The sequence below is a fragment of the Diabrotica undecimpunctata genome, chromosome 2 (assembly GCF_040954645.1).
Source record: "Diabrotica undecimpunctata isolate CICGRU chromosome 2, icDiaUnde3, whole genome shotgun sequence".
NCBI classification, from domain to species: Eukaryota; Metazoa; Arthropoda; class Insecta; order Coleoptera; family Chrysomelidae; genus Diabrotica; species Diabrotica undecimpunctata.
This window is the reverse complement of record NC_092804.1, coordinates 55616898-55644518: the sequence shown is the minus strand read 5'-3', so window position 1 is coordinate 55644518 and position 27621 is coordinate 55616898. Positions and strand designations below refer to the sequence as shown.

Sequence of the window (27621 nt, the reverse complement as noted above, 5' to 3'; positions counted from 1 at the left end):
AAAATAAATTTAAGGGGTTACTTAAAATAAATTTATTACATTTGTGAAATTAAAACTTAAAACGAAAATAAAAAACATAACAACAAAATATTCAAACGGTTCTACACATATAAACTAACAGTAGTACGTCGTACACAGATTAAAAAGTTTCATTTGAGTAGGTGTGATGACGCCCGAACAACTGTAGAGTGGTCAATGTTGATCAATTTTCTGAAAATTTAAAAAATAGTGTTAAGTTTGTCATTATATTTTGATTGCCTTCTTAGATTCTATTTACTAATCGTCTTTTAAACTGCTATTATTTATAAGTGTCTGTATTTCTTAATATAGGTATTTTTGAGAGTAGTGTCGTTAATATATGAAACAGTATTCAAGTACAGAGTAGTGATGTAACGAATGTCAGTTTTTGAACATTCGCGAATGCGAATGCGAATATATGCCACCGACATTCGCGAATGCGAATGTAAATGCGAATATATGCCACCGACATTTGCGAATGCGAATATTCAGTTTTTTTTTAATTTGGCAATTATAATTGTCTCCGGCACTGCCGGCAGTCTCATTTGCGTTAGGTGTGTAGTTAGATAAGTTCGGATAAATTTATTAATTCAGCAATTTCCAGAACAATTATACAAATCATGTACTGTATTATATTTTGTTCCGAAAATTGTTGAATTATAATAAATTTATCTGAACTTATCTAACTGAAGTCGAACTGTTTATGTTTGTTTGTTTAAACTCTTAACATAAAAACACATAGACTATATTTTTAGTTTGTAGTTTATTAATTCTTAGCTTTTTCAAGATGATTGCCTAAAATTAAAAACTTCAGGATAATAACAGTTTCAGAGAATAATTTGTTTTTGTTTGTTTGCATTGCATCATTTATTTTTTGTTTTCCAATTTTATAGTTTTCTAAGCTTGTAAAATAAAGTGAGTTTTCTTAATAAAAAAACTGGGAAGTGAATGGATGTTTATTTTATTAAGCTAATCTTCAAATTATTTTTTTTCTTATACATATTCATATTCGCAAAACATTCGCACAAATTTCGCGAATGCGAATGTAAATATGCAAAAATATGCGAATATACGCGAATGCAATATTCGTTATATCACTAGTACAGAGTGCTACCAAAGTTATCTGAAATTCTTTATCCATTTTAAGACTAAAAGTTCAACTAAACATGTGTGATAAGTTTTGTAAGCGAACTAAATTAAAAAAAAAACTTACAGTAAAGTGTAAACTTCTAGTGTAATTATTAATATATTACTTTAATATACTTATTACACGAAGTTTTACACTTCAATGTAAGCTTTGACTATGGTATACAGCTAAAAGCTGGAAATTTTCTTTTTATAAGACAAACTAATTTTTACTGCTACTGGTATAAAAATAATTAAAACGAAGATGTGTATTTTCAATAGATTTGGAATTATGACAATAAAATTGATATTTCTTAATGTGTCAAAAAGATATGTGCTATAAATAGAAACAGCTCTTAGGTTTCTTCGTTTAACTGATAAGATCAAGAAGGGCCGTAAGCTCTCAAAATTATTAGGATTACAAACTAACTTAAGGTTAGGGTGAACTCTCTGCTAGATAATCCTGTTTATATGAAACAAAAGGATTCAAAAGGGGACGCTAATCTGACCGGAGAGTTGAAAAAATTGCACAGTTTGTACGTTTGGTTTTATTTTGCATATTTATTTCTCTTCATCTCTCTGGACCTCATCAGTTATGCAAAAAGCCTGAGAGTCAGTTGTATTTATATTTTACGTTTGGCATATCAAGCTATCATAATTATCAGCATACTTTCTTTAGAAACCTACGTGGGTCGTAGCATGCCCAAGAATTTCCCTCCAGTTGTATCTATCCATCTCTTACCTTTGCTAAGTGCGTATTCTCATATTTCTCATGTTTTTGTCGATGTTATTACGAAATTTTGTTTTGGATCTTCCACTCCTCTGTCTATTGGGTTTATCAAGGAATGTTCTCCTCACTAGGTCATTTACGACATCGGTGTTACATGTTCTACTCACTTTAGACTAATAATATTTAAGTTGAACATGCCACAAGAACAGGTACGGAACATTTTTCATATAAATACGTATTAGATCTTTTTGTTTTAAAATTGAATTACGCATTTATACAACAAAATTTTATGTTATTTTGGAAACACCATGTATATTAAAAACTGTGTCAATCTGATAAAACGATGTCATTTATTGTCTAAATACTTTTGATATGATTCCCAAATTAGAATACACGAGTGGCAACGAAAAGGGAGAGGTTTGTTATTTTTTTTTAAAATACCCATTGTTTTCTCTATAATATAACTACTTATCTTTTTAATTATGCTGATTATGTATTGTAACTGATGTTAATTAGCTACTAACCTTCAGATTTTATCTAAAATGAACTTAAGTGTTTGGCTGACTTTATTACCCACCTTTATTAATATGAATAGTTAGTAACTACCAGAATGTTTCATTTAATAATTCACGTAATATCCACTACAGTGGATTTATAAAATGTGGAAACACTTTATTACTATTTTACGATTTGAGTATTTTCCACTAAGGTAAAGTTCGTACAGGTCGACTATGTTTTTCAGTTTTTAACAAAATTAAAAGCCATTATTTTTCTAAATTCACTTTTAAAATCATATCTATATATATATATATATATATATATATATATATATATATATATATATATATATATATATATATATATATATATATATATGTATATAGTGCTTTGAGGTTTATTCGGATTTGCAGCGTTGAAATAAGTGTACTCTTTTAACTAAGTTTCAAGCTTTCGAAAATGTTTATTTTTATCATCAGGAAAAAGTGAAATAAAGTGCTGCTGTTAGTAAAGCATCCTCGAAATCTATTAAGAGTGTAAAGGTTGTAAAAAACTTACGTTATTGAGATTTGTCTTTCGTGGATGTTCTACTCACAGGTGACAAATTCACGCACCACTCATTGATTGAGTCAATTATTAAAAAATATAAAAATTGCATGGTGTAAAAGACCAAACTTGACAAATTATTCTACTCTAACACATAAGAAAAAGACAATTACAACAATTTAAAAAGGCCACGTGTGCCGGCCAACTGTGGAATGTTAGGTTAAGAGTAGTTGTCATTCCTGGACATGGCAAATGACAGTACTTCTTCTTATTTTCTTTGTCTTAGGGTTTCCTGGATCAGGATATAAATTTGCCAACGTTGGAATGGCATCATTTTGAAGTAGTGCCAAATAATTGTTGCCATTCAAGTTGCCCTCAATGAAAAAGGGACCAATGATATTGTTTCCTACAATCCCTGCCCAAACATTAACCTTTTGAGGGTATTGAGTGTGTTCTTCTCTCATCCAGTGAGGATTTTTCGTGGCCCAGTAGCGGCAATTTTGCCGATTAGCATGACCGTTAAGTGAAAAAGTACACTCATCAGAAAACATAACGTCTTCTAATTGGATAATATTGTTATCCAACATGTCCATCATTTGCTTACAAAAAAAAGTTCTCCTACCAAAATCGTCTTCCATGAGCTCCTGAGTAGGTATCATCTTATAGGGATGCAATTTATTTTCTTTTAATATGTTTACTATCGATGTATGGCTAGATTGAAGGTAGTGGATGCCTGTCTACTCGATGTATGTGGATGTTCCTGAAACTCAAGCAATACATCTAATTTGAGTTCATCACTCAGTGCATTGGCAGCTGCTTTTTTTATCTGCCTTACATGACCAAACTCGCGAAACTGCTTCTCTATTTTACTTATTGTTCCTTGGGATATAGGCGGTAAATTAGGAAATTTCTCATGAAATAGGCGAGTTACTTCCTGTTGTGTTCGGGTGTTATCTCCGTAACCAATCAGTTGTAAAACTGTTATTTTATGCATTTCCGTTAATCTAACCATTTTTCAGAATTGAGTTGAACGAACTTTTTACTTAAATTAAAATACTGACAACTTAAATAAAACAATTTACTAATGCGTGTTAAAATAACGTTGCCACGGAAATTCTTTAAAGTTTTTTAATGGTTACCATCTAAAAACCACATTGCTATGGTTTTTGTTCACTTTCTCATTATCAAGACCTAAACGGGAAATAAGTTTTGAGTATATTTTAGCGAATTTCGAAAGCGACAACATTTTTGAATGGAGAATGAAAAGACCTTTCAAACGATATATCACAAGCCTATACTTCCTATTTTAAAAATTGGGGGTTGTACCTGTCATTCTAAGGGGGTTTAAGGTAGGGGTTGCATTTTCATGTTAAAGAATGTCAAGTTATAATTTAAATTTGACGTGCTTCGGGATTTTTTATAAATATGTACAGTAACCTAAATAATGAATTTATTCCATTTGGCTTTTACACACTGTATATATATGCAAGCTATACGCTTCCAAAGAAGCTGCATCTGTTTTCAAGATCCTTTTGGGGGGTTGATGCCTATCTGGGTTCGGTTTTACAGTTTCTGGTGTGACTTCGCTGTTTCCACTACTTTTCTCCATTCTTCTCTCTTTGATTGTCTTTTCTATATTTCTAATTTTCATACCTATTAAGTCTTCTTCCACTTGTTGTCTTCATCTCAGTTTAGGTCTGCCTCTGATTCTTTTACCTGGTGGTATATGTTGGTCGTTTTTTAGATTTTCATTTTTGTGTTTCGGCTTATCTTCTTATCTCTATTTTTTTTATTTCTATAAAACTCTTTTTTTCTTTCCCGCTTGAACTCTTCTTTTCATATTTACACTTTCATTTCTTATTTTGACTAGCACTCCCAAATAGTTGAATGGTTTAACCTCTGCGAAACTGTGTGCATCTATTGTCAGTTCTGTCATTTGTGTCTTTTTTTTTCTTGCTTGCGGAGATGTATTTCGTTTTATTTTCATTTATTTTCAGTCCTCTCAGTTTGGCTTCGTTTTCTATTTTTTGGAAGATTTTCTTTAATGCCTTTTTATCTGTTACTTGTGTGGTTATATCGTGTGCATATCCTATTATTTGTACTGCATTCTTGTTTATAGTTCCTGCGTTTGACAGATTTTTTATTATTTTGTCTAGCGATAAAATAAATAGTAGCATTGAGAGCACATCTCTTTCTCGTACTCCATTTTTTATTTTTATTATTTCTGTTCTTTTTCTTCCAGTGTCTATTATTGCTTGTAAATCTCGCATTGTCATTTCTATCATTATTATAATTTTATTTGGTAAATTACTCTCTTGTAAGCCTTGGAGTCTCTTACAAATAAAGAAGAACTAGAGAGGGTTGGTAAAGAAACAGAACTAATCACTACTATACAAACCAGAAAACTGGAATACCTAGGCCACGTGATGAGGGTACCAAAATATGAAATTTTCAGACTCATTATACAGGGAAAGATTCAAGGAAGAATATCTGTTGGCCGAAGGCAGAACTCATTGTTGAAGAATCTACGTGATTGGTATCAATGCAGACCGATTGATTTGTTTAGAGCAGCAAGCTCAAAAATAAAAATAGCCATTATGATTGCCAACCTCCGTAGGGAGAAGGCACTCTAAGAAGAAGAAGTCTTGGATCATTTTTCTTCTGTTTAGTATATCAAACGCCTGTTTAAAGTCCAGGAAAAGTATATGTGTTTCTACGTCGTACTCGTATGTTTTCTCTATCAGTTGTTTTAGCGTATGTATAGCGTTTATCGTGGATCTTCCTTTTCTAAAACCGTACTGGTAATCTCCTATCATGTGTTCTGTATATATTGTTGGTATGTCTTTAATTATACCAGTCATTAGTTTATATGTTACATTCAGTAAATTAATTGCTCGGTAGTCTATGGTCTCCTTGTTTTGGGATTGTCACTATAATTGCCTTCTTCCATTCTTCGGGCATTATTTTTTTGCTCCATATATTCTGTATTAGTTCATAAATGTGTCTGTATAGTGCCTCCCTACCGTATTTTATAAGTTCTGCACATATTTCTTCTTCTCCCACTGATTTCTCGTTTTTAAGTTTGCATATTTTCTCTTTCACTTCTGTATAGGTCAATTCTTCTTCTTCTTCATCTTGTTTTGTTTTCGTTATTGTTTTTATTTCTTCTCTATCCGTTTCTTGATATATTTCTTCGAAGTACTTAGTACTTCTGCCATTTTTCTTCTTCTATAGCTATATATTATCTGTCCGTTGTCGCTTACCTAGTTTTAAGTAAAGTATTAAAAAACTCAGAATCACTCAGTAGTTAGTAGGAATATATATTGCAAATTTCAAGTAAACTATGAAAACATTTATAAGCCCTTAGATCAAACAAGTTTTTGGTTGCCATCATAAAAATAGTGAATATAAATTTTAATGATCTTATGTTATGCAAATCATCTAATAAATATAACACAAGTATCCATCTTTTATAAAAAATATTCTTATCAAGAATCAATAAAAAAACTGGGGTTATCGAGGTTTTTATCATCTAGGTACTACATCTAGTATTCGTGTGTCTTTCGGGATCTCTGAATTAATCGTTATTGAAATTTTCGGTGCTTTTGAGAAGCGTTTTTGTATTTCGCAACATTAAGTGCCACATCTTGTTTAGTTTTAGATTCCGTTCTTTACGATTAATTAGGTGTTTTGAAATTTGAATAGTGTCTCTAAACATCCACGGATAGTAGTGTAAGGTTCTATTAAGCACCTGTGTTTCTCCGAATAAAACTCCGTGGTTTACGTCATGGTGAAATTAACGAAGACAGCCTCGATAGTCTCATGGAGTTTTGTGAAATTATGAAGTGAAATTATCAGTAGTAATATCCCTAGGACATTGATAACAGACGAGATAATTTCATGACAATCGAAAGCTCGTTCCTTGGTAACAGCACGAAGCCGAAGGCTGAGTGCTGTTACCAAGCAACGAGCTTGAGAAATTTGTCATGAAATTATGAGGCATTCATCAATGTCCGAGGGATATTCGGCGGATAATTTTTCGAAAAAAAAATCATAACTCAACATTACGAAACATTTATTTATTAAAAGTACAGTTAGTAAAAGTACAATTATTAAAATATAACGAGGTAATAATAGAATGCCCTAACGAAGCTGAAATAACAAAGGAAATATTTAGGTCAAAAAATGGTGAAGCAGCAGAAGAGGACAACATAGTGGCGGAACTGCCACTTCTTCTTCTAGTTCTGACCCCACTAATGAAAGTTGGCAATAAACATTGCAAATTCGTCTCTATCTGTTGCTTTTCTTAAACGCGTCTGTGTGTTCAACCCGGTACAGTCGAGTCGAGAATGTTTTTTAGCCAGGATATTTGTCGTCTACCAGGACCTCTTTTTCGTTCGATTTTACCCTTCATAATCAGCTGCAACAATTCATACTTCTCATTTCCAAGTATGTGCCTCAAATATGCCGTCTTTCTCCTTTTAATGGTGGTCAAAAGTTCTCTGCCTCCTGTGCAAAACCATTTCGTTCGTAATATGATCGGTCTATAGTATTTCCAAAATTCTTCTAAAAATCTCAAAAGCTTCCAGCTTTCTCATTAAGTCAACATTAACAGTCCAAGCTTGGTCACAATTAAGAAGAATAGAGTGGATATAACATTTTACCATCCGATATCGGAGTTGTAGATTGAGTCTTTGGTTACCCAGAAATTTCCTCATCGTCAAAAAGGCTGGTCTTGATTGCTCTATTCTTAATCGAATTTTTGATTTTGGATTTAGATCTTCAGTAATCCAGACTCCTAAGTACTTCATTTTGTTTACTTGTTCAATATCTTAATATTAAATATATCAGATTAATATATTCAGTATAATTGATAATATCAGCAGAAAAAAGCAAATGTATGACAACATCTAATTACCCAATACAATGTAAACTCGAAAACGATGGGAAAATAATAAAGCAGGAATCAAGGTTTAGATATCTGGGAATATATATAACTAGTTACGGAGATGTTGAAGAAAAAGTACGACAACAAAGCTTAAAAGCAAGTAAAGCGACGGGATCTCTTAATGACACAATCTGGAAGAACAAAAACTTAAGACAAGACACAAGAACAAGAATCTATAAAGCAGCAATTATACCTATATTAACATACACGGTGGAGACAAGACCTGACACATCTAAAACGAGACGACTACTAGAAACAACAGAGATGAAGATACTCCGACGAATATCAGGAAAAAGTCTGTTGGATAGGGAAAAAAGCGAAAACATAAAGAGCATGCAATATAGAAGACATAAATGGATGGGTGACAAAACGGAAACAGGAGTGGAACGAACACATTAGTAGAATGGCAGAGGATAGGATAGTACGAATAGCACGAAATAAGTCACCAAATGGACGAAGAAGTATTGGCAGACCAAGAAAAAGATGGTGCGATAACTTAAGCAACTTAGGAGGCTAATATTAAAAAAGAAACAGTATTTAAAGCCTATATACAAAAAGAAGAAGAAAAAGAAGAATTCAATATCTTTATTTTTATCTTAATCCTTGTTATGATTTTACCCTTGTTACTGATAACCATGGTTTTTGTTTTCTTTATGTTTATTGCTAAACTAAACTGGTCCTCAGTATCACAAATTGTGTTTATTAGCGTCTCCAGGTCTTTTTCACTTTCAGAGATAATGACTATATCTTCGGCATAACGAATGTTATTTATATTTTCACTATTTATCTTGATCCATTCTGTACAGTTTTCAAGTGCTTTTGTAAATAACTCTTCGGAGTATATATTAAATAGTAGTGGTGAAAGTATACAGCCTTGTCTCACACGTCTACTTATCTGTTGCGCGTACGTGCAATTTCCATCTAATGTTACCACAGCCTGTTGGTTCCAATAGAGATTTCTCACTAAGTTAATATAATTTTTGTCGAGTTCTTCTCGCTTTAGACATTCCATGAGAATGTTATGTTTAACTTTGTTGAAAGCTTTCTCATAGTCTATAAATGCGACAAAAAGATCTTTTTGTTGGTCTCGATATTTTTGAGCAAGAGTTGTGAAACTATACAGAGCTTCTACTGTTCCGAAGCCGTTACGAAAGCTAAAATGTCTATAACTCATATCTGCTTAGCACTTTCTGAATATTCTTGCATGTACAACTTTTAAAAATGTTTTCAATAATTGTGAAATTAAGCTGGTCAATCTATAGTCATTACAGTGTTTGGAATTCTTCTCTTTTGGTAGCGGAACAAAGGTCGATAGTTGCCATTCTGTAGGCATCTCACCAGATTTAAATGTTGTAAAAGAGGATAGTTGTTATTGTTAATGCCACAAGAAAATAGCTTCAGAACAATATTAAGGATAGTTGTTATTGTGCTTAACTTGTCTTCATCTATAAGCTTCATCAGCTCGATATCGTCGTAACTGACATTGAAAATCGCCGGTTGCCTCAAGCGTTGTTTCTGAAAGAAAGGTCTATTCTACACAAAAAACACTAATAAAATTATTTTTTGTTTAAAAGTATCTCAGCTACATCTCTTGTTTAAAACATTTTTTTCTACGGCATACAGTTTTAGGGGGAAGGCCGGGGTAGGAGTGGCAAACTTTTTGGCTTTGGGGTCCCAAAATTGACATTCTTAGCTAAATTCAGATTGTTCGTCTCGCTTTTTTAGAGATCAAATCTATATAATATTCTTCCCGTGAATCTTTACAGACGTGTAAGAATAATAATTCAAGTAGTTGGTATTTAAATATCACTATTTAGTTTTATTAAATTTAAAAATTTACATTTTAGGCGTATAAATATCTAAAAGGAAAACAAGGGATAAGTAGATTGATTAAAATTAAAAGTTTAATAGACTCACGCTGATTTCAACCAGTTATGATTGCATAAATATCGTATTTATAAATAATTCCATTTACATTTTATGCATATTTAATGATCTAATTTGCTAAACAACCATAATTTAATTAAATAAATTAAGTAAAATCGACAAATCTAAAGACATTTGAATAAATGAAAGCTATAAATATTTAATAAAAAATATGTTTATACTGGTAAGAAATATGCTAATCTCAATTATACAAATATAAAATAATTACTACATTTTATGTTTTGACAGTTTATTGTAAATGTCAGGGTTTACCAAAATTATTCAGATTTATTTATTTCAATATTATGCCATTGTACAATATGTAACGATTTTATTGTGTATAAAATAATATAATAATGGAACAGTATCTATATTCTGCAACAAAGTTATAATGAAAAGTAGTTACGAGTGGAAAATTCCGGAAGCGAACATTTGCGAGCGTGAGTAACTACAAGAAAACATAATTTCCATTCTAACTGAGCAACATACTGTTACGTTAGGATTAGTATCAATATGAGCATAGACATATAATACAAATAGACTAAGCGCTGCAATACAGACGCATTCTTCTAGTGCAATAGAGAAAACTGACGCAAAGCAGTTCCTGCATCTCTTTCTAATGGACCGGGTTTATAGACCACATGACCTTTGCATTGGCTATTTAGGTCACATGGTCGATAAATTAGAAAGAGATGCAGGGACTGCTTTGCGTCAGTCAGACTGGGGAAACGCGGCTTAGAGGTCCCCACCCACCAAGAAGGAAGAATGCACAATTAAGTCTCTGCATGTTTGCAGTAAGGTAAACCCATACATCCCAGGCCGACATACACCAGCACTTTTGCTTTCAATTTAGAAGTACGGTTAAAGTGAACATGATGCCAAAAAACGATCTGTTATTAATGCCAGTGGCGTGTGTTTGTGTTAAAGAAAGGTGTCGTATTAAAAGAAAACCAAGGTCGCAATAGACAAATGCTTAGTTACAAAAAGGAGCTACGTACTCTCATGTCAGTTTACTGGAAGAATTGCGACTTGATCCGTCAGATTGGCATAATTTCTTGTGTATGGATCAAGATACGTATTCTGAACTATTATCTTTAGTAATTCCTTTGATACAAAAACAGGACACGAAAATGCGACAGGCTATAACGGCACATGATTTTTTAATTTTTAATTTTTTTAATTAGTTCTTCGTATGCTTTATTTTTTTTCTGACGATCGCTGTATGCCTTATTTTTAATTTGCAATAAACAGGGATATTTTCTGTAAAGCTCTAGCAATTCCGTGATAAAATCTCTTGACATAGTCCTTAGATCAGTCGTGGTTTTTATTACACTGTCTGTTTTCTCATTTGCTTGCATTTAAAATTATAAAATGCTAAATAATATGCAACATCCAACAATCAGTCGTACAGCACTGATTGGAAATGAAACATGCAGATACTTGTTACCCATACACTGTCATTCTTCCCCGTGCGATGATAATTGCACGCGCTAAAAATCAAGACGATCCTGATTTTGAAAGGCTTGGTTAAGCATTCCACATTTTTTGCCATACACGCACACTTTTAACTGTACCCCGTACGGTACACATTCAAACCTTCGCGCTTCCATCTTAGTAAGTGGGCACCTTTAGAGCAAGCAAGCAATTTAATTAAACCCAGCCTGTGAGAAATGTTCACCCCTAACTCGACTCGTGTTAACTCGAGTAAAAACAGGAGTCACCCCACCGCGCTCCAATGCTCCAGACCATCCCTTTTCGCCCCTATAGCACTCTGATGCGCCATAGAGGCCCAACTATCAGCCAAATGCTTTTCATGTGGAGGTTCTGGGTAATAGAACCCCAACATGGTTTCCTAACCGAATGCAAAAACTCAGGACAGCGCATTGTCGCTATACTCCTGTTACCTTAATGTGGCTTATCCGCGAACTAAAATTGCTTACTTGAGCCTCAAGTCTCCGCTCTGAGCCAGGCTTAGTTCTGGGACTAGGTGCTCAAGGGGTTGGGCCTTACGTGCCCGGGTTTTGGGATTTTTGTTAATTTTTTTGTTGGCTTGCGGTTTTTACCGGTTTTTGCCGGTTTTTGTTAGTATTTTTTAATTTTTTTGGTGGCCGAGGCCGGTATTTTGTATGTTTTTTGGTTTTTTTTGTAGGTAGCCCTGAAACAAAAATCAAAATTAGTGCAAAATCTATACTATGACATTGAAAAATATATAAAATATAAAAAAATATAATAATATGGAGCTTGTCCTCTTTAAGGCAACCGGGCCCAGTTTGTATTTGGCGATAGTCCATGGGTATTTTGAGCTACGAACTATCTTCGTTGTGCATTGTTGTTATTTTTTAAAGTATTTTCTCTCTCGTGTTCTGTTTTCTCTCTGGTGTGACCTTTAGAGCAGCGCTCAGTCTATTTGTATTATATGTCCATGAATATGAGTGGGCGCTTAACCACCCTTCCACTCGACCTAGGAGGTCTATTGTGGCTCATCCCTAGCTTATAGTTGTCCCTTCAGCCTAACTTTTTTAACAAAGTCTATTATAGCCTTTGGTGACACTTCTTGGGCCCATCTGGTTTTGTAAAATAAAATTCCTTTTTACTTTTTTTTATTGACGAATCTACCCATGAATATATCTCACTGAGGTGTTATTTTGGCCATACTGCGCCAATTAAAAAAGTGAAGTTTAATAATCTAAAATTTTATTATTTGTTTTGGTATTGTAACATTTAAAAAATATATTCAAGAACAGAAAATGTGAAATATAGGTCAAACCGGTCACTTCTTCTTCTTAAAGTGCCTATCCGTTCCGGATGTTGTATACCACTTTCGTAAATTTTGAAGCCAGGAAATGCGTCTTCTTCCCGGTCCTCTCTTACCATTTACCTTCCCTTGGAGAATCAGCTGGAGAAGGCCGTAACGTTCTTGGTTTCTCATTCAAATTATTAGTAAACTCAGCTAAGTACTTCTAGCATGTCACATGCCATCTTCAGAGCTTCGTCTTATAGGAAGTTATAATTAATACACAAAACACAAAACACGATAAAAATACATTAAAATGCCAACACTTCTGTTATAGAGGTGAAACCTCTTTGAAGAGTTAAAAAATTTCATTTAAAAGGTACTTCGTATACCAATGGCGGCCACTTTGAAACGAGGAAAACAGTTGTGTATGCTCCCTCGTTTCAACGAGGCAGCCATTGGTATACCAAGCGCTGTATGTAATTTTTACAACCTTTTAAAGGGGTTTTACCCCTATAACAGAGGCATTGGCATTTTAATATTTTTAATTGTGTTTTGTGTTTACAATAACTATTCCATGAGTTATTTATAACCTCATAATACGACATGCTAAAAGTACTTACAGCCTTTTTACAACAATAAAATATGCACTATATATTTAAAACTGCCGAAAATACCAGATTGTTCCTTATGGAATTTTCCTTTCCCTTTTGGTTTTATTGGAATTTTTTTTGGACAGTTACAACTCTTCTAAATGTACCTTCATATTTTTACTGGGAATACACCAAAATTTTACTTTAAAATAAGTTTATTTTGACGTTTTGAAAAACTCTATCTCTAAATGGACAATCTAGACACTTAGTTTTTGATCTACCAAGTTTTCAACTTGTTTCTTTAAGATCTTGTCATATTGTTCCAATCTTTGCTCTAAATCCGTTCAGTATTTTCTACTATCATCAGCATACTTAATCACCAGGCAATATTATCTTACAGTGTTTTCTGATCCAAAACTAATGAGAATAAATAAGAACTAAGTATTGAGCCCTGATCCAATCCTAGTTTCACATGAAGTTTACCAATCTTTTTAAACACCTGTCTTCACAATAGTTGTTACTGCCTCACACATATCTCCCACAGTCTTCATATATACACTGGGGATTCCTTTCTAATTCTATCATATGCTTTCTTAAGATTAATAATATGATTTGAGCATTTGTTTCTTTATTCCTATATTTTTCCAGCAGCTGCAGTTTGTGCATTGTTAAACATCTCAATTGTTTTAGTAAAGAGGCACTAACTAATACACTGCTTCTCTATTTGTCTGGGATTAAGTACACTTCTATAATTCTATTAGAACAGTCTGTTAGCCAACTTAGCCAACTCCTCTCCCAACGCTGCCCATACTTTTCGAGGTCCAGCTGCTTTATAATTTCTTTATTTTTGAAGTACTTGAGTAACTTCCCCGTTTGTTATTTTGGTGATCGTTTGTGATCAGATACAATTACAAAGTTAACATTCAAAATTTTGAGATAAACAAGAACAAGAAGTACTTCATCATTGTAAAGTGATTTTCCACTGCCATGGCAAATAAATTTTTTTAAAGATGCGCATCGCTTTTTACCCCTCTTAGAAATTTATATTTATTACATTATTTTCTCTTCCCATAAACCACTCATTTTTGAAAATATCGGTGGATATTAGAATCTTGCTTACGACCACTTATGTACTTGCTATTGTTGCAATAAGTCAAGATCCGGCAGAGGTAGGTTGTCTATTACGATATTGTGTACACTTGTTTATTTATTTATTGCATACTACCAGTTTGTACTTACGGCTTGGAGACAGTAGCCCTTACCAAAAAATCTGCTAAAAAATTAGAAACAACGCAAAGAGCAATGGAACGAATCATGCTTGGAATATCACTAAGAGACAAGATTAGAAACACCGAGATAAGACGTAGAACGAAGATTAGGGATATTGTGGAAGAAATTGCAAAAATGAAATGGCGCTGGGCAGGTCACGTAGCCCGATATAATGACAACAGGTGGACACGGAGAATTCTAGAATGGAGACCAAGGACGACAACAAGAAGCACGGGAAGACCTCAAAAAAGATGGGTAGATGACATAAGAACAGTGGCAAGCAAACAGTGGATTAGATTGGCGCAAGATAGAGAAAGATGGAAGCAATTGGGAGAGACCTACATTCAGGAGTGGATGGAAAATGGTTGACAAAGAAGAAGAAGTTTATTTATACCTCAACTTAATGTATATTAATGATTATATTAAAAATAATTTATTGCCTGCATTTGTTTAAAGTTGGTCAAACTAAGAAATCAGCGAGGAATACGTACGCCAAATTTGAACGTAGTTTTATCAAAATTGCCAATATTAAATCAATATTCAGTTAGTTTGATTAAAAATGTAACTTAAAATCAATATTTTGTTTAAAAGTTTCATAAAAGAGTTTGAAAAGCAAATATTTGTGACCTCTATATTTTCACACCTTATGAGAAATTTAAATATATTATAAAAATTTGATGGCTAAATTATAGATGATAATTTAGTGGAGTAAACTGGAAGTAATCGGTGATCTGAACGCAAAAATCGGAAGGGAAGAAATATATCTACCGCACATTGGTAAATATAGTCTCCATAATAATACGAATTCGAATGGACACCGAGCAGTCACCTTCGCAGCCTCAAAGAACATGATCGTAGGAAGCACATGTTTTCTACACAAAAAAATACATATGGGGACTTGGACCTTGCCTGATGGATTAACGAACAACCAAATTGATCATGTGATCATAGATGCTAGACACTTCTCCAACCTTATGGATGTCCGCACCTATCGAGGCGCCAGTACTGATTCAGATCATTTTCTAGTTGGCACAAGAATTCGGGCTAGAATCTCAAATGCAAAGAAGGAAAGAAGTACCAAAACAAGGCACCTTAATATTGAACTTCTCAAAAACCCGCAAACGGTAGAAAGGTTTCAAAACTATATCGAAACTAAATACATAACTAAAGAGAATCTAACAATTAGTGAACAATGGGAAATGTGTAAAAATTACATTAAAGACGCAGCAAATAACATTAAAGGGCCGCAAAGACCACCCCCACGCAATGAGTGGTTCGATGTTGAGTGCGAGGACATTACAAGAAGAAAGAACAATGCATATAAACTGATGCAGCAAAGAAGAACCCAAGAAAAAGAACAAAAATATAAAGATCTCAGAAGAGAAGAGAAGTACATCCATCGGAGAAAAAAGCGAACTTATGAAAATAGAATATTGGAAGAACTTGAAGCATTAAAAAAGGAAAATCAAACAAGGAAATTCTATAAAAATCTAAATAAAGCAAGAAAAGAATTTAAACCAAGGATCGGACTATGTAAGGATAAGGAGGGGCATATACTCAATACAAAAGAAGAAGTATTGAAAAGGTGGGTGGAACACTATAAAGAACTGCTTACTATCGAAGTAGAAGATCCAAATCAACCACCCCCAGGAGCAAACAACAATACACCATTGGAGCCTCAATTCCATCAAGAAAGTACAGGATGCAATAAAACACCTAAAAAATAATAAATCTCCAGGAAGTGATGGTATACCCGCGGAACTTATTAAATGTGGAGGTGCTACTCTGACTAATCATATACATATATATATATATATATATATATATATATATATATATATATATATATATATATAATATATATATATATATATATATATATATATATATATAATATATATATATATATATATATATATATATATATATATATATATATATATATATATATATATATATATATATATATATATATATATATAAAATAATACTGAGAGCCTGGAATGAGGAACAAATCCCAGATGAGTGGTGTATTGGGATCGTTTGCCCGCTACACAAAAAGGGCAATGAATTAGAATGTAGAAACTCTATTGGAATAATCCTCCTTAATACAGCATACAAAATATTTTCGAGGATTTTATATGGTCGCCTGAGTGAATATTCAGAGGAGCTTCTTGGCGAATATCAAAGTGGTTTTAGGCCTGGTCGATCAACAACAGACCAGATCTTTGTGCTAAGGCAAATACTGGAAAAAACCAATGAATTCAATATCGACACATATCATCTTTTCGTAGATTTTAAATCGGCCTATGATAGTGTCCTAAGAAATAGATTGTATGAAGCCATGGATAAATTCCACATCCCCGATAAACTGATAAGATTGGTTAAGACTACAATGCGTAAAGTTATTTGCAAAGTCGAAATACAGGGCGAACAATCACAGGCATTTAAAACGCATGTTGGGCTGCGACAGGGAGATGCGCTGGCGTGTCTCCTTTTCAACATAGCTTTGGAAAAGGCGGTCAGGGATGCCCAAATAGACAGCAGAGGAAACATTTTTAATAAATCATCCCAAATTTTGGCATATGCAGATGATGTTGATCTAGTTGCCCGCACAACGCGCAAGCTAGAAGAAATGTATACCACCTTGTCAAACGCCTCAAAAAATATGGGCCTGCAAGTAAATGAAAATAAAACTAAGATAATGGCATCAACACCCAACAATAGAGCCAGAAACATCGGCCACCAATTCACGGTTGATAATTCTACCTTTGAAGTGGTGGACAAATTCACATACTTAGGCTCCCTGATCACCAAGGAGAACGTCATGACGGAAGAAATCAAGCGAAGAATAATCCTAGCAAACAAATGCTATTTTGGACTGAGTAGACATATGAGAAGCAGAAACTTAAGCCAAAAAATAAAAATAACCATATAAAAACCCTTATACAACCAGTGTTGACATATGGGTCGCAGACATGGACCATTTCCAAGGCAGATGAAAATCTCCTGCTTATATTTGAACGAAGGATCCTGAAAAGAATATTTGGTGGCATCTGTAAAAATGGTGTTTGGAGAAGGAGGTACAACTACGAGATATATCACAGATATAAACATATATTTGTTGGTAAAGACGTAGCATGCTTTATAAAAATAGGAAGACTAAGATGGGCAGGACATCTGGCAAGATCACAGCAGAACAACGCTCCTAGAAGAATCCTTATGTCACAACCTGTGGGAAGTAGAAGTAGGGGTAGACCAAAACTTAGAAGGAGGGATGGTATAGATGAGGATGGTAGACAAATAGGCGCAGCAAACTGGCAACAGTTGGCAATGGATAGAACTGACTGGCGTAATAGACTTGAGAAGGTCGAGGCTCTTTTATAGGGCTGTAGCACCAATGATGATGAATTTAGTGGGGTTTACAAGGTGTGAAATAGTGCCTTTTAAATTTTTAAAAATGGCCATATTTGGTCATTAAATCGTCCCTGTATCACTTATAACGTGCCAGGGAAACGATTTTCAAAAAATGTTAAGGAACAGAAAATTAGTTATTTATGCCCAAATAAATCTAAAAAAAATTTAACGGAACATTTTGCTAAAACTTTTTTATTTTGCTTTTTGTTTTTTGTTAATAATAAATGACGATGATTATCGGCAACATTCGTCAAGGATAGGCATACCAAGAAGAAGAATGAGACAAAAATTGATCACCGCTGTGTGAACCATTCAAAAATGATAAAGGTTTAAATCTCAAGTTGACACAAAAATTAGTCTATATTTGGTAATCAATTCATTTCTCAATTAGTATATTTAAATGAGTTGATTCTAAGTGCTAAAATGTGTTATACATACTACGACACATATACTACGACAGATCAATTTATTTTCATTACGAAAAACATTATTTTTATTATGAAATTAAATAGAGTAGATATAATAAATATTAAAATTATATTCGTATTCACACAATTCTCAGACACCATATTTTATGCCACTCTGTATATTTCTTGCATGTCATCTTATCATTATGGTTTATAATAACACACGTGGCCATTCTTGCGCAAATTATGTAGTTGTTGATGATTAGGACAATCATAATTCTTAATGTAAACTACTAATTTTCATTGGGAGGTGAACTATCGTTTAAGTGTCATTCGATCTAGACGACTAATTATAATAGTTAAATTGAATGAATATTTATTAATCTGGTTCTTAAAGCTAGGTTTAAAAGCCATCTTGATACCATTCACTAGGAGCTAAATCTTTTTAGATATTCCTCACACCTGTCACAGTTATCCTAGTATCATTAAAAGCAAAAACATAAATACATTGCGTCAGTAAAATTAAAAAAAAAAAAATTATTTTCCAAAAACATCTGCAAAAGAATCTGAAGCCAGTTTATAAAATAGTTATAATTTTCTACATTTTAAAAAAATATTGTAAAATGTGTACACTTAAATGTAATAATATCATCCTTAAATTTTTTAAATACAATACGCTGTGGTGGAATTTCTAGATTATTCAAAATGATCTGATTTCCATAAAAAAAACAAAACCTAGCGTCTAGTGGACTTAATTTGAAAGGGACATGCTTCAAAAATAACTACTAATAAGCCACTATGTGTTAATTTAATTTTAAATTAAAGCCTCTGCATTTAACAGGATCTTAAATAAATTCTTGTTGAACCTTGTTTATGGTTTTTTTAAGAAAAAAGATTTTCTTTCCGGTTTAGTTCTCTCCTCTCTTCTATTAAATATTTCATTACTGATTTTTTTTTGTAAACAACATTTAGACGTCCCCGTATAAAATAATTCACAGGATTTAGGTCGGGCAATAGCGATAACAATAATTCAATGTGACCACGTCTACGAATGTATCTGTTAGAAAACATTTCATTAATATATATCTGCGAACAAGCTACATCATAATAAACAATCGATAACATAAAATTAAGCATTAAAAAAAATTATCAGAGGACAATGAAAGAAAACCATAGCAACAGTGTGTAACACTAAAAGGAAAACTAAAAGGGGCGGAAGTCAAGATCACCCTGTAGATGTACACAAATAAGAAACGTATCCCCAGTTGCTCAGTTCGGAAGAAATAGGGGGGGATTATTTAGAAAAGATATGAAAGATATTTTTAAAACTACGGAATTTCGAGATAAAAGAGATAAGTATGCCACCCGAATTTTTAAAGGATTTATTGGAAAACCTTATCAATAATATCAAAAATATATGTACTACCACACAGAGAAGGAAATTTATTATATTTTTAGTAACAAAATTCTGTCACTATAATTCTGTCTACTACAGTCTACTACTCTTCTCTCGACTAAGGGAGTAAACCCTAACAGAAAATGCTGGTCCTCCTGGTAGGGGGTTGGGACGTAGGGCCTGCTCCTCTACACCCGTGAAAAACTTACTGCAAAAAATTCTAAAATCCAGCCTCGGAATACAGACGGGAAAAAACGAAGACGACGTAGCAAACGAACAAGGACTTTGAATATAAATACATGGAATATCCAAGGGTGGAGAACCAAGTCAGACGAAGTCATAGCAGAAGTAAAGAAAATAAAATCAAATATTACGGTTCTTACCGAAACAAAGAAAAAAGGCCAAGGTAGTGAAGACATAGGAGGTTTTATACATATTTATAGTGGAGTAGAGAAAGACAAAAGAGCACAAGCAGGGGTATCAATATTGATAAAAAAAGATTTAAAAGGAAACCTGAAAAGCTGGGAGCAGATCAATGAGAGAATTATTAGAGTATCTATTACGTGGAAAAGGCACGACCTCGAGATCATTGGAATATATGCTCTGTCAGAAAATGCATCAAAAGCAGCTAAACAAATATTCTACGAAACTTTATCGGAACTCATTGAAAATATAAATAGCCGCAAAGAAATTGTATTGTTGGGAGATTTTAACGCTTGGACAGGAACAAAAACAAATGACAAAGTCGTAGGAAAGTATGGTGACGCTAATACAAATGAAAACGATCGAATTCTGTAAACAGCACTCTCTGAAAATCCTAAACGGATTCTACCAACATAAAAACATACATAAGTACACCTGGGTTCAACCAACGAGAAACACAAAGTCAATTATAGATTTATGTCATCACAAAATAAGAAACACACATACAAGTTGAAGACATAAGAGTATTAAGAGGACCGGAGTGCGGAACTGATCACTATATGGTAAGATCCAAATGTCACCTACAATATCGACCTCGGCTACTAAATCAAAATGACAACCAACTAGCTCAATCAAAACCCCTGGAATCGAATCTACCTAAATACAATATTGATGCACTGCAAAACGACTCGACATCATTCTTATATAAGCTGCAACTCAGCCAAAAATTGGCAAACCTGATCTACTCCTCAGCCCAGAATACCTATAAAGAGATAATCAATAAAATCAATGAAGCAGCTTACGAAGCGCTCGGCACAATCCAAAAGAACAAAAAGAATACTCCACTGTGGTGGACAAATGACATCGCCAATGCAGTACACAACAAGAAGCAAGCATATCAAAAGTGGCTACAAACAAATGATCCAGATGATAGACGAACATATACAAGATCAAACAGAGAAGTCAAAAATTTAGTAACTAAAGCAAAAAATATTTCCTGGTAAAGTAAATGCGAAGAACTCAACAAATATATAGGGTAACAAGATCAAGAGAAGCATGGAAAACGGTAAAAAATGTGAGAACAAACAGAAAAGAAACGAGTAGAATAGATTTAATAGAAGAAAGATGTTGAATTGAACACTACTCACAACTTTTGACTGAAACAAGACCTCAATTCACAAACATCAGTACAACAACATATGAACTGGAATTCAGTGAAGACGATGAAATAACAGTACAGGAAGTCGAGAATGCAATACAAACTCTAAAAAATCGGAAATCATGTGGACCACAAAGTATACCAAATTAATTATTAAAACATAGCCCACAAATATTACGGGAATTACTGGCGTATGTCTTTACCTTATTCTATAATGGACACGACTTACCACCGGAGTGGACAAAAGCACATATTAACAACATCTACAAAAAAGGAGATAGAAAGAATTGTTCAAACTACAGGGGGCTGAGTGTCATAAATTCACTCTCAAGACTGTATGAAAAAATAATAAAAAACAAAATTGAAAAAGAGATGACAGATGTTGAAGAACACAATGGCTTTCGTGCAGGCAGATCCTGTATGAACAATATATTCTCTCTAAAGCAAGTTATCGAGAAAAGATTAACCCACAACCTTTCAACTCATATAGTCTTTATAGATCTGACAAAGGCACACAATAGTGTACCACCTACAAATCGAAACGGGAACTATAAAACCAAAAGACAATTTTAAATACTTGGGAGTCCAAATAACATCAATAGCAAGAAGTAGCGAAGAAATACACTCCAGGATTGGCCAAGCAAGATCAGCCACCAGACAGCTACACGGACTATTATGGAATAAAAAAATAACAAAAGAAAATAAAAGAAGAATTTATAAAACAATAATAGAAAGTATTGGGCTGTACGGCGCCGAACTCTGGGAAATAAACCAAAGAAACAAATCAAAAATTAAGGCCATGGAAATGAACTACTGGAGACGATGTTGCCAGCTCACTAGACTTGATGAGTGAGAAACGAAGATATTCGGAGAGAAATGGAAATAGATCTAGACATAATAGACACAATCGAAGCCAAAAGACTTAAATGGTATGGACACCTTCAGAGAATTCCTGAAAATAGATGGCCAAAAAAATAGAAGAATGGACTCCGCCAACTAGAAGAAAACGAGGTAGACCAAGACGATCCTGGAGAGACGATGTCGACGATGCAATGACCGCCAGAGATCTAACAACTGAAGATTGTTTCTACAGAAAACGTTGGAAATTAGGATGCGAGAAGCGGCGCCAGCTGTAGAAGACTCGCTTTTTATATATATAGTAACAAAATTAACTAATTATTATATCTTATTATTACACATTCTGGAGAATGTCTTCAGTCAATAAAAAATTCACCCTTAATTAAAATATCCTTATTACTTAAATCTAAACTAGTTAAAGGTAAAGCAAAATGAGCTCACCTTATTTTTTTATAACGTATATGATATTTACAAATACAAATATATATGGCAATACATTTACCGCTTTAGCATGATAAGAAATTTTGGGGCCAACCGCAAAAATAAAAGTGTAGCACGCTGGATAAATCCAAACACGGAACGAAAACTTATAAATAGAATCGTTTATTATTGTATACGTCCATTTATTATGCAAATAAATAATTATCGAAACACGTGGCGATACGGCTTAGCTTTTTCAGAGATTATAGATATTTGATATAATTATTACCAATTGTATGCCCTTAGCCTACTAAGGGGGCCTACGACTCGTGATGTGGATGCCGGTGTCTCGTACTGATCACAATGTGTTTTCTTAAAATGCACGACAAACGTACTGTTGCTTTCACTTCTACAAAACGAATGAAAGAAATTTTTGGGAAGTAATCAAACGATCTTGTATCGTCGTATTTCGAGGGTTTGGGCGATGCTCTGTATCAATCATGTTGATCTAACTTGCGGCGATCAACGAAAATTTCCTAAAGCATGTTCTGCTAATACCGTGCTTTGTTTTGGCGAGGCAGCTATGAGTTTTAACCGGAAATTTTAAATTTACGGGATGCGTTAGTTTATGATCAACCTGTTAAAGGCAAATAATTCGATTTCTATTGTTACACTTGTAACAACGTTAGACGTGTTAGTAGAAACATTAAACAAAATAGCATCACCGTCTGTTAAAACTTAAAATCCAAAGATAAGACAATGGATAGAAAAAAGAAGAGTAATGTGTAAACAACGACAGCAATTACAAGAATACAAACACGTTAAGAACACAGTAAAAAATTTACAAGAAGGGATCTACAAACTCACCATGGACATCTGGTGGAAAAAATATAAAAAAAAATCGAAGAATACATTAGATAATGAGAAAATTAAACGCACACCACCAAATTTTTACCCTAAAAAATCAGAATACACAACTTTCTACGGAAAAAAGATAGAGAAACGAACTAAAGCTCGAACACCAAAACTTAATTTGAATGTGGGGTCTGAAAAACCCCTAAGATAACTATAGCTGAAGTAAGCTAGGCTTTAACTGAAAAATAATAAAACACAAAAAAATAAATCTTTCGATTTATCGTCCCAAAATTTGTGGTCCCACTTCTTTAAGATATTTACCAGGATTATATGCAATGGCTACCAGCAAAGTGAGGATAGCCATGTTAGTTTTCAATATCAGGAACGCATATCCACCGTAAGAAAAAGAGGAAGAACAATATGTAATAACATTACAACAAACTTGTGTTGTGAAAAGTCCCAACAAAGTATTTCTTTGTAATAGAACCCAAACCATAGAAATGGTTAAAATATTACCAATTATGAATCCACTCCGTCCGAATATTGTATTGAAATTTTTACCTTGAATTTACCTGTAATTGAAATCTATTATTATCGTTCTCATATAAATTAAAATATTTAATCCTATTTCAAACTGTGTCAAAATACTAGATAAATTCGTTTATTGTTCATCTTTTAAATAAAAAGACTAAAAACTCTTAAGTGCGTATTTTTTATTCTAATATGCTGATCCTTAACAGTAGCAACCTATGGAAATACAATATGTCATTCTCTTAATGGAATCTAATAGAAACTATACACTATTAATATATCACTATATATATATATATATATATATATATATATATATATATATATATATATATATATATATATGTATATATATGTATATATATATATATATATATATATATATATATATATATATATATATATATATATATATATGTATATATATGTATATATATATATATATATATATATATATATATATATATATATATGTATATATATGTATATATATATATGTATATATATATATATATGTATATATATATATATGTAATATATATATATATATATATGTATATATATATATATATATATATATATATATATATAATAATGAATAGCTATTATCCATGAAGCTAGTGAAGACTTAGTAGCGACAATATCAGAAACCAGCGCCAGACGCCAGCGATGGATACAGACAGTTGAAACCACTTAAACACAGGAAATTAAAGAGTTTGACCGGAGACAAGACAGGCCTCCTACGTTAATGTAACTCCAAATCATATAGCTACATAACTTCTTCAGAACGGTAACCCACATAAAGGACAATAACACCCCAAGCAATTTATTAAGATACGTCAATACCTGGAACCTGATAAATTCGACCAGGAATTTACATTGGACAAACTGGCTATTGCAGAACTAAAAATAGGTAAAGCAGCAGGTCTGGATGCCATTAGAAATGAAATTTTTAAAAGTATGAGTAGTTTTTCGAATGTTCCTAAATCAATGTTTAGCACAGGCTACGATCCCGTATGTCGACAATCTAAACTGGTAGCTGTATTAAAACCAGGAAAGGGTGAAGAGGATCCAAAAAGCTACCGTTCCATCTTTCTTGTGTATCCAATATTCAAGCTGTACGAAAGATTGATATTAAATAGAATCATTCCACACGTAGAAGTAAATCTTATAGAAGAACAGGCAGGTTTTAGAGCAGGAAAATCAGGTACTAGCCACCTACTTAATCTTACGACTAAATCGAGAACGGATATAAAAAGGGATTAAACACTGGAGTCGTATTAATTGATCTAACGGCCGCATATAATACTGTTAACCACCGAATATTCCTGAACAAAATGTACAAAATAACAAAAAGCTACAAAATTGTTGAGGTCTTTTGATCGATTCTGACTAACCGACGTTTCTATGTTAAGTTCCAGGGGAAAATTGGTGGATGCCATGGCCAAAAAACTGAGTACCACAAGGACTCCAGTACTCTTCAACATATACTCTAATCACCAACCTATCAAAAACATTTATTTTGGGACTTCTGGACAAAGAAGAATATCTTACAGACGAGCTTGAATCGTTGTCAATATACTACAGTAAAATCAACTGCACCCTAGATGCAAAAAACACAAATTACCGTTTTTCACTTTAACAACATCGAAGCTACAAAAAACCTTAACGTTCAATGGAATGGAGTCACATTGTCCATTCTCCAAGTACCTCGGAGTGACGATAGATAAAACATTGAACTTCAAGCAGCACATTAAAAATATTAAAGCTAATCTACTTCAAAGACTATGCTAACCCAAGGTTGCTACGAAAAACAGCGCTAACACTCTGCCCAAAACAGCAGAATATGCCTGCCCTATTTGGCAGGCGGATGGAGACGTGCCAGTTGTTTACCGGCTGCTTAAAATCAACAGAAGTTGAACACCTTTGTTGTCAGGAATCGATCCCCCAGTTATAAGAATGAAAACGCACAGCATGGTAGAACGAACTAAACAAGTCACATTCCTATATATAAATGACTTAAAACAACGTAAAAGACAAGAAAAACATAATATGGAAAGAGCAGTAAACAGGAACCATCACAAATACTTTAAAAGATATCCCCCGGGTGCACAACTTTACTGGCAAAGATGGACAATACTGAATAGACTGCGTACAGGAGTCGGTACATTCAAAACAATAGGGTATCCTGGGGATACATTGAGGGAGATGGCAGCTCCTGCTGAGACACCTATCCAGTGTTGTTTCGTAAACTGTGACTAAGAGTGCTGTGATGCAGACTTAATGGAATGTAATGTCGTAGCACTAGCTTATGTCAGCCACTGGTTAAACGAAATATGAAAGTTTTATTATTTTAATGCAATTTTATATCGACTTACATCTATTTGAATGTATTTTATTTATAAAATTTTACTATGCTGTATTTTATTTTTATTTGAAGTTGTTTTAACTGTAATAGTTGTGAGCACTGTAGTTCGATCACGAAATGAATAAATAAAATTCTTTAAATATGTATACAGTATTACTTGCGTGCGATTTTGGAGACTATGTGACCATTTTTATATGGAATATTTATTATTTAGTTTTGCGGTTATAGCGCATATTAGGCGTAAAAATTTATAATAACGGTATGTCTATAAACAGATACTCCCAAGATATGGCTACCTCATATCAATTTATGACTTTTCTTCAATACCAAATAAGGTTTAGAAAGATAATTGTGATGCATTTTTTTAGCTAAAATATATGCCTATCAAAAGTACTTTAAACTAAATTCTACTCAAAAAAGTTATAGCTCATCGAAAATGGGTTCGTCTAATTTTATAGAGCGCTAGATAATTTAACAAGATATTTCACAAAATATTGCTACTCTTTTAAAATAAATGCATCTGTTTAAAAATCTTAAAAATACACGATAAAAATTTCAAATTACCTTGCATTTTTTGTTTCAGATTATCTCTCACAACCGCTTCGACGAGATTCTACATTCAGATAGAAATTACATGGAACCATCGACAACTTAATTTGAGATTGCTCTGTAAATAGTAGAATTCTACCAGAGATTTAAAATTTCGATAAAAGTATCATCTATTTGTGCGGTGCGTCTGATAAGAACGGTCGAAAATTTTAAGAAATAGTCACACGTGGACTGTTGTTTTCTTTTTGATAAGAAGAAGATAGAGATATTTTCATGGTTTTCATGGTAAGTGCTTTAATGATTTGTAATAACAAAAATTCTATGTTACTGTTTAATCTACTATTTCATCGCATTGTACAGGCTGCAATAAAATTTATTGTTCAAGTGAAACGGACAAATTATTGAAGACATTAATTATCAAATGAAAGAGCAATATTAACATTAAGCATAATAAAAGTCTACCATTTATAATTACGATTGAAATGGTTTGGTTTATATCACATTGAAAGACATTATAAAATAATGCAATGTCGTAACAACTAAATGTTCGGGTAATTTAAGAAATACCTATTTTAATATGGTATTACATCGCCATTCTTCTTTAAAATAGTTGTAGTCCCGTCCAAGCACTATTCTATTACTAATTAATATATCTGCAGGGTACCATCTCCCTCCATAATAAAAAGTGTATACGATGCAATATATTTTGTCGTCTTGTGTGTATGCATATAGGTCAAACTTTTTTGCATCTTCAGGGAGTGTTTACGGTTGGTGGATGTAACCACTGCTGTTAAAAATTGTTTATCGCTGGTAGCGGTTGGTCTGGTGTCTTGCGGAGGATACTGAAGACT

At 33.2% G+C, this 27621-nt stretch overlaps 1 protein-coding gene and 1 long non-coding RNA gene across 4 annotated transcripts in view; one reads left to right on the top strand and one right to left on the bottom strand.

Moving 5' to 3' along the window:
- The window catches only part of LOC140434561 (uncharacterized), a 643472-nt gene that overhangs the window by 44637 nt on the left and 571214 nt on the right, over nucleotides 1–27621 (top strand). For both annotated transcript variants that reach the window (XR_011950061.1, XM_072522911.1), the window contains exon 2: nucleotides 26805–27055. Coding sequence is in view for 1 of the 2 variants with exons in the window: in XM_072522911.1 (XP_072379012.1) it covers nucleotides 27044–27055 (12 nt within the window). In the remaining variant the exon portion in view is untranslated. The remainder of the gene's footprint in view (nucleotides 1–26804; nucleotides 27056–27621) is intronic.
- LOC140434562 (uncharacterized) lies at nucleotides 139–26901 on the bottom strand. Of its 2 annotated transcripts, none has more exons than XR_011950062.1 (3): nucleotides 26786–26901; nucleotides 11732–11946; nucleotides 139–210 (listed from the first exon to the last, which is right to left on the bottom strand). It is a non-coding gene; the product is annotated as an uncharacterized lncRNA (long non-coding RNA). The 2 variants fall into 2 exon arrangements; XR_011950063.1 differs by lacking the exon at nucleotides 139–210 and adding an exon at nucleotides 8901–9380.